Source organism: Castor canadensis, chromosome 6 (assembly GCF_047511655.1).
Source record: "Castor canadensis chromosome 6, mCasCan1.hap1v2, whole genome shotgun sequence".
Taxonomy (NCBI): Eukaryota; Metazoa; Chordata; class Mammalia; order Rodentia; family Castoridae; genus Castor; species Castor canadensis.
In genome coordinates, this window is record NC_133391.1 from 11,615,487 (window position 1) to 11,623,161 (window position 7,675).

Here is a 7,675-nt window from a genome sequence, read left to right on the forward strand (position 1 = left end):
CAACTGCTGACAAGTCTGTTAACTGAGAACAGAGAGATGGCGGGTGGATGTGCCCAGCAGAGCAGTTTCTTTTTCTTGGTGACACGGAGCTGGGGAAGGGGGTAGAAAGGACTCACAGGGTGAGACAATAGAAAACAGTTTTGCAAGCACCTTTGGAGAAGCTATTTAATGAAGAGTAGCAAGGGGCACCTGCAGCAGGAGGGAGATGGGGCTAAAGGGAGGCGCGGAGGCTTTCAGGCCAGAACTTTTAATACAGCTGATGCCCAGGCAGGAGGGAAGGGGCCCCAGGAATGGGAGTGAGGCAGTCACATCAAGGTCTGTCCTTCCTTTGTGCCAGGATGGGGGTGGGAGGAAGTGCAGCACAGGTGCATTTGATGAGAACACAAAAAATGTCTTTTTCTCTCAAGAACTGGCCAGATTGATGTTAGTGTTCTCAGGGCTAAATTGTTCCACAGCCCAGTGGAGGAGGGAAAATGCGAGTCACTGAGAGGCCACCCTGTGGGTCGCCACAGCTCTGCAGTCCTCCCCAGCTTCCCTGGCCATGTGGCCAGCGATTCCCCACGTGCCTCACCACCTTCCCGCACTGGAGCTTCCTCAACCTACTTCACTGTACTCCGTCACGCCATCACGCCCAGCACACTCACGTGGCCCTCTTTGGTCTGTTCTGATGTCACTTCCCCTATGGTTCTGTTACTTGGCCTATCATATCACGCGCCACGCTCAGCTTGCTCCCGTCACACATGGCTCCTCAGTCTGCCCTCAAGTGTGCCATGGGGGCTCGGTGTACCCCGTCATGTGCCCCAGGCCCAGCTCAGTCCTATCCCCATCATGTGCCTGTTAAGGTGAGTACAGGGCAGCCACCTTAGAACCTGACCTTCTACCCTTACTAGAAACCCCCCACCCAGCCCTAAAGAATACCAAACATCCCCTTTTACCCTTTAGTAGAAATTCCCCACCCGCCCTTGATCCATCTCAGGAGGAGCAGGGATGATTGAGAATTTTCCTGCCCAGTGACCTCCCACTAAAATCCTATAACTGCCCCAGTTTATAAGTGGCAGTGGACTCTAGCTCTCTTGCTCAGGACCCATGCGCAGGTTTCTTCTTCCCAGTAAAGCCTGTGCTGATGTAGTGAGCTGTCTCCTCACCTCTCGTCCAGCTTCCTTCACTCTAACAGTGCCCATGTTTGGCCAGCCCCCATCCCATGCCCCTCGGGGCTCAGCACGTCCCCAACACCTTAACAGCTCTCCCACACATGGGTCACACTCACTCTTGTCCCCATCACGCATCCTACACTCAGCAAGCCCTCATCGAGTGCCTCACTGCGCTTCCTCCGCTGTCACACGGCGCATGCGTGTCTATCACGTGATCACGCTCAGTCCCGCCCCATCGCGTGCCTCCCGCTCAGCGCGCCCCATCACGTGACCCATGCTCAGCCGCCGTGGTCACGTGCCTGCCACGTCCTCGTGAGTCGCGAGCACGTTTGTAGAGCGTGAGGGCTCGTTGGTGGCAGTTGGAGCGCCACCATGAGTGCGTCCTCGAGGCCCCGGAACGAAATGCCGTGGTCCGGAGCGGACTCGTGGGTGCCGAGGGTGTTGGGCCGCGGTCTCGGAACCACCCGGAGTCCCAGCCCCAGGGGGGGTCTGTGCGGTCCCAAGGCGCGCGCCTTGGGGAGCGCCCGGAACTCCAGAGTCGTGGAAGGGGACGACGCCCCCGGCCAGGTGAGGACCCCCGGCTCGGGGTGGGGGGAGGGGGGTCTGCTGACGCCGGGGTGACCGAATCGGAGTTCTGAGGTCTGTGTTTCTCTCCAGTCGCCCTACGAGCGGTTAAGTCAGAGGATGCTGGACATTTCCGGGGACCGGGGCGTGCTGAAGGATGTCATCCGAGAGGGAGCTGGAGATTTGGTGACACCTGACGCATCGGTGCTTGGTACGGTCGCAGATTCACTGTCCTGTGACCTAGGGGATATAAGCAATAGCACGGGGTGATGGAGGCCACTTTTTAGAAAAAAGAAAAAAAATTTTTATGAGGACCCACTTCACTTTTGCATATAAGGTGCATCGCAGAGCCCTTGAACCTCGGGGCCCAAGGGCGGGCATCCACAAAAAGAAGGGTCTCCGTGTGGCTATGGTGTCAGGCCACCTAAACTCAAGGAGCTTCTGTAGGATTTGGGTAGTGACCCAGTGTCGTGGAATCGGGGCGTTTTGGGTCCGTTTTTCTCACACTCTGGTCTCTTTCCTCTGTTCTAGTGAAATATTCTGGATACCTGGAGCACATGGACAAGCCCTTTGATTCAAATTGCTATAGGAAAACCCCTCGGCTGATGAAACTGGGAGAGGGTAAGTGCAGACTGAGCTGGAAAAGAAGAGTTCGCTTGGGCCAGATTGCTAAGGCACAGTGTTTTCAGATTGGCAGATCCTTAGAGTTGGGGTGGAACCCAGGGCCACTTGAGCCAGGCCACCAGGGCTTTTGGTTTTTGTTTTTAAGCTAGCGTCTCTGTAAGTGGGTCTGGAACTCAGACTTCCTGTTTTTACCTCCTGAATAGCAAGCAGGGTTGGTGTTTCTGAGGCTGGGTTTTGGGGACACATCTGTGTTCTCTCTCTTTTCCCCTTGAGACCTGGTTGTTTGGGAAATGGCCCGCCTGGTATCATCCTAACTTACTCTTTGGGCATTTTTCTTTTTTTGGCAGCACTGGAATTTGAACTCAGGGCTTACGAGGCAGGCACTGTACCACTTGAGCCACCCCTCCATCCCGGTTTTGTGTTGGGTATTTTTTGAGGTAGGGGCTGGCTTCAAACCTCGATCCTTCTGCTCTCTGCCTCCTGAGTAGCTGAGATTACAGGCATGAGCTACTGGCTCTCAGTTCTGATCATTCATGAAGTAAATATTGATCGATTGCTGTTTCCCCATCATGTATAGTGAAATAACAGGAAGTACAGTGAAATACTTGGAATTTGAACATCCCTGCCTTTAAGGCCTGCACTCAGGGAGTGGAAGCAGTGTTGTGAGCGCTCAAAGGAGGTCACAGTTGATTACAGCTCAGAGGGTCATGGAAGGCTTCATGGAAGACGGGGTTCAAAATGAGCCCTGAAGTTTAGGTGAGATTTCAGTCAAGGTAGAGGGCAGGCATGGAGTGAGGAGGAAGACCTTGCAGGAGGAAGGGATTTTGTGATGGAGATGTGGAAGCCCATCTATACTGTAGACACTGGGGAAGCTGGAGTCTGGGAATGGTGGAGCTGTGGGAAGAGGGTTGGGACCACGGTTCAGGAGGCCTGTGGTAGCACCTGGAGGGGAAGAGCCTTGATAGCATTGAGCAGGCTGCTGGACACACATCAAGCATGTTCTCTGTCCACCTGCCAGATATCACACTGTGGGGCATGGAGCTGGGCCTTCTGAGCATGCGCAGAGGGGAGCTGGCTAGGTTCCTGTTCAAGCCGACCTACGCCTATGGCACCCTGGGCTGCCCCCCGCTCATCCCTCCCAACAGCACTGTCCTGTTCGAGATTGAGCTGCTTGACTTCCTTGATTCTGCCGAGTCAGACAAGTTCTGTGCCCTCTCAGCTGTAAGTTCCAGAGCGCAGACAATGGCACTTTCCAGAGAGGATGGGTTTGTGTTTGGGGTGGTGGTCCTGGATGGCCTGCCTTACTGATGATCACAGGTCTCCTGTGATGTGGTGGTGAGGGGCATCCCCCTGGCCTGGTCTTGTCTGAGGCAGATATGCAGGGGCAGGCAAGGTTGTGGGTGGGTTATAGATAAGCAGTCTGAGTTTGAGTATTCAGTCACCCTTGGCCTAGCTCTCTCTGCAAGACTGCTAACATTCGTTGTCCTGCAAGTTAGGCATTGAGACAGTTCTTAACCAAGGCCACTGTGGAACTGATGGTCCAGCCCAGGCCTGGAGATTGGAAGGGGCTGTTAACCAGATGAGATACCCAGGACATTGATGTAAAAACCAGAGCAGTCTCAGAAAAACTGGGATCCGCAGTCACTGTCCTCATAATCTGAGTCTGTTACCTTATCTTCATGGCCTTTTGCTTGTGCCATCCCATAGACGTGAGGCCCTCATACCCTGAGCAGTCATATGCACTGTCTTCGTCATGTTGCACACTGAGTGAATGTGCTGTAGATGGCCGTCCCAGGTTGTGCTCCATATGACACAGTGTCGCTCCAGTTACATTGTCAGTATCCCAAGTGAGCCTCTCACCTTCTCCTCGGGGCCCACTCCTGGGGTTCCACAGAGGATTCCAAAGTGAAGCCAGGGCAGAGCACAAAGACAATAGAGAGCGCTAAGGCTCTGAGCAAACAGCCTGTTAGTGCCTGTTGCATAAACGGTTGTGAGCCAGCCCTGAGTTCTGGGCTTGGCCAGCTCCCTCAGTTTTTAGCCAAGTCCATGGATGCTGAGACTTCAGGGGACAGCGCAGGAGGACTAAAGCAGCCCCACTCTGTAAAAATGGAGCCAGTTATAACTCCAACCTGCCTTGGCCTCTGTGGGGCTCAGGTGGCCCTGCGCACAGGCAGTATACAGAAGCTGCTAGTCTACATGGGGACATTGACAGCTATGGCGTTGCTGTGCCTGTGGCTTCCATTCTGGGTGTCTTTGTCTTTGGCCTTCAGGAGCAACAAGACCAGTTTCCACTTCAGAAGGTCCTCAAAGTGGCAGCAACTGAGAGGGAGTTTGGTAACCACCTTTTCCGCCAGAACCGCTTCTATGATGCCAAAGTGAGGTACAAGCGGGTAAGGATGCTTGATGGTCAGGTGGAAGCGCAGAGCCTGAGATTCCCCGCTTAAGATGTGACTCCTCGCTTTCCCGCTCTGTGGGCACCCATTTAGAAAAATGTCGTTACGCTGCTGTGGTATGGTTGGGATTTTGGGTTTTGCTAACTTTCGCCCCTGGGCTGGCCTGGAACTGCAGTCCTCCTATATCTGCTTCCCAAATGCCTGGGATTACAGGTGTGAGCCATCATACCCAGCCTAGATGTTTAAGACTGTCCCATCGTTGCTCTAGAAAGAAATGAGTATTACTTTCTAAAAATCTTCCAAGCCTGATTTCTCCACCTGTTTGCCATCTGAAGGGTTTTTGTGTCCCTCTGACACAGTTGGGTCTCACTTTCTGGGCAGTTCGGGTCTCACCAGGCTGGTGAGTGTGAAGCTCCCTATGTAGAATAATAGCCCCACATCTTCTGCCCAGCCTCAGTGCTTAACTACTGTGATGTGTGGCGAGCTGGGACACAGGACAGTGGTCTCACTATGTGCTGGTGAGACTGTCTGATCATACACACTTGTCTCCCATCCCTGAGTCAAGAGCCTCTTTGGTTCCACTTCTCCAGAAAATAGACTTCTGAGTTTCCCACCCTTGTACCTGCTAATAACTCATTCCTGGTTCTGCCCCTTCCAGGTCAGTCGGGCTCTGAGCTTAGGGTTAGGCCTGCTTGCTGTGACGCTTTGCTCTGCCCTGCCACATTGGTTGTCATGCTGCCATCACTCTACACACTGAGTTGTTACTGATTTCCCCTGTCCTCATCCCTTCATCAGGAAGGAGTAGAGGCTGAGTGTCGCCTCACACAGCCAGAGTCTTGTGTGCCGCTTCCGGTCAGACACCACTTTGACATATTGATTGTGCGTCCTGCAGCTCTGCTGAATTTGGTTTTCTGTTTTTAATTTTTTTTTTTCTTGATGGAGACAAGGTCAGGCTGTGTGGCCCGGGCTGGACTGGAACTTGAAGCCCTTAGGCCTCAGCCTCCTGAGTGCTGGGGTTATAGGCATGTGCTACAACTCCCGGCTGGTAACCTTGGTTTTTGTTTTCTGTTTTGCTTTGGTTTTTGCTCTGATAGTTGTGTGTGTGAATTCTTCGGGGCTTTCTCTGAGGGTAGGATTGTAACTCTGACCCTCTGCCTTTCCTCTCTCCTCAGGCCTTGAGGCTTCTCCATCGGCGGTTAGCACCCCCTGAGGAGCAGCACCTGGTGGAGTCAGCCAAGCTTCTTGTTCTCCTTAACCTGTCCTTTTCATACCTGAAGCTTGACCGACCTGCCATGGCCCTGCGCTTTGGAGAGCAGGCTCTGATCATTGACCAAAGGAATGCCAAGGCCCTCTTCAGGTGTGGACAGGTGAGTGGTGGTGGTGAGGGGAGGGCAGTCCCCCACAAAGAGGAAGCAGCAGGGCTCAGCTCAGCCACTGCCCAGCTTCCATATTCCTAAGCCTCTAAAGTCCTGTTTTTCATGACAGGCTAGCATCCTCCTCACCGAGTATGAGCAGGCCCGCGATTTTCTGGTTCGAGCTCAGAAGGAGCAGCCCTTCAATCACGACATCAATAACGAGCTAAGGAAACTGGCCAGGTGAGACCTGGCAGCAGTAATGTGGCCAGAGGCTCTGAGAGGTCCATCCACCTGGGTAGAGCGCTGCCTGGGATGCTGCCCAGACCTGCTGGGAGTTGGTTTCCTGAAGTGGTGGCTGCCCTAGACCAGCACTTCTCAGTGGAGAGGGGACAGACTGCCACATTTCATCTCTATTTCCTCACTCCCTGCTGCGACACCCTGCAGATCCGTGGCCCCTGGGGATGAGGCCCAGGCTACTCTAAAAGGGTGTTATGCTTCAGACTTTGCCCACCCCACCACCCAAAACCTACTGCTGCTCTCACAGACTGTGGTGTCCCATAGGTACTGCTGGGACCAAAGACAGGCCTGCCAGGTCTGACTCACCTCGCTGATCAGAGAGGTTATGTGTTCATTGTAGGAAACTTTGAAAATATCCTATAAATAAGAGTCACTTGGGCTGTGGAGGCATGGCTCACATTATAGAAAGCCTGTCTAGCAGAGTCTGAGGCCTGGATTTCAGTACTGCCACACACACACAAAATTAATAGTAATAAGGAGTAAGGTAGCCACCGTTTTTAAGGTATATTTTTGTTTTTGCATGCTGGTGATCTCTGCTCCCCTTAACATTAAATACTGGATCAGATTGCTAGTTAAAGGTGTCTTCCCACTTAGGTATGTCCACCTCTTCTATTTGGATCCAGTTCTGGCCTTTCGTGGCTTTTCAGGAATTTTCTTTCCACTGTGGGACAGTATTGTCCTCTCAAGTTAGATGTGGAAGTTTTGGGATCAGACCATTCCTTAGCAGTGAAGCCAGAGGCTGCTGAGTGTATGGTGTCACTGGGCAGGACTTGGCCTGGGGCCTGTAGATGGTGCTCCCAGCCTTAATAGCCACCATCTTTTACTATGGCACTGTATCCAGAGCCTTCTGCACAGGCTTAGGAGACTTGCCTGTCTCTCTGCCTCTCCAGCCCCACCTCCACCCTCTTGCTGAATTTCCAGCAGAGAATTCAGCCATCAGATGTCACCCCTACCAGCTACAGGTCGCCTTTCTCTCCACAGCTATTATAGGGACTACGTGGATAAGGAGAAGGAGATGTGTCAACGAATGTTCGCTCCTTTCGAAAATGGCTCCGTGGCGGGAGGACACTGAAGGTAACGGGAGGGCTGGTGTACTATGGGAGGCTTGAGGATTCTTTCCAGTAGAGAAGTGTGCTGTGCCCCTTGGCTACCAGAGACTGTAGTGCTCTGTGGTTGAGGCTAATGACACAACTGTAATACAAAATGCGCTGCTGAGGACCTTCTCCCAGAGGACGACGCTGTTGGAAAGATTTGGAGGTTAAATTTACATTTGGGAAGCCTTGAATTTTAA

At 53.0% G+C, this 7,675-nt stretch overlaps 1 protein-coding gene across 1 annotated transcript; it reads left to right on the forward strand.

Moving 5' to 3' along the window:
• Positions 1-1,532: 1,532 nt before the first annotated feature.
• Fkbp6 (FKBP prolyl isomerase family member 6 (inactive)) lies at positions 1,533-7,456 on the forward strand. Its single transcript, XM_020161869.2, has 8 exons — positions 1,533-1,718; positions 1,809-1,926; positions 2,247-2,336; positions 3,358-3,560; positions 4,610-4,729; positions 5,905-6,099; positions 6,218-6,327; positions 7,366-7,456. The coding sequence occupies exons 1-8, from the start codon at positions 1,554-1,556 to the stop codon at positions 7,454-7,456; spliced, it is 1,092 nt and encodes a 363-aa protein (XP_020017458.2). The 5' UTR covers positions 1,533-1,553.
• Positions 7,457-7,675: the final 219 nt, after the last annotated feature.

Bases quoted from the DNA above. Each gene is read 5' to 3' on its own strand.
- Fkbp6 (XM_020161869.2), top strand. From the start codon at position 1,554: ATGCCGTGGTCCGGAGCGGACTCGTGGGTGCCGAGGGTGTTGGGCCGC. The intron at 2,337-3,357 runs GTAAGTGCAGAC...TCCACCTGCCAG, and splicing joins GCTGATGAAACTGGGAGAGG to ATATCACACTGTGGGGCATG. The intron at 3,561-4,609 runs GTAAGTTCCAGA...TTTGGCCTTCAG, and splicing joins AGTTCTGTGCCCTCTCAGCT to GAGCAACAAGACCAGTTTCC.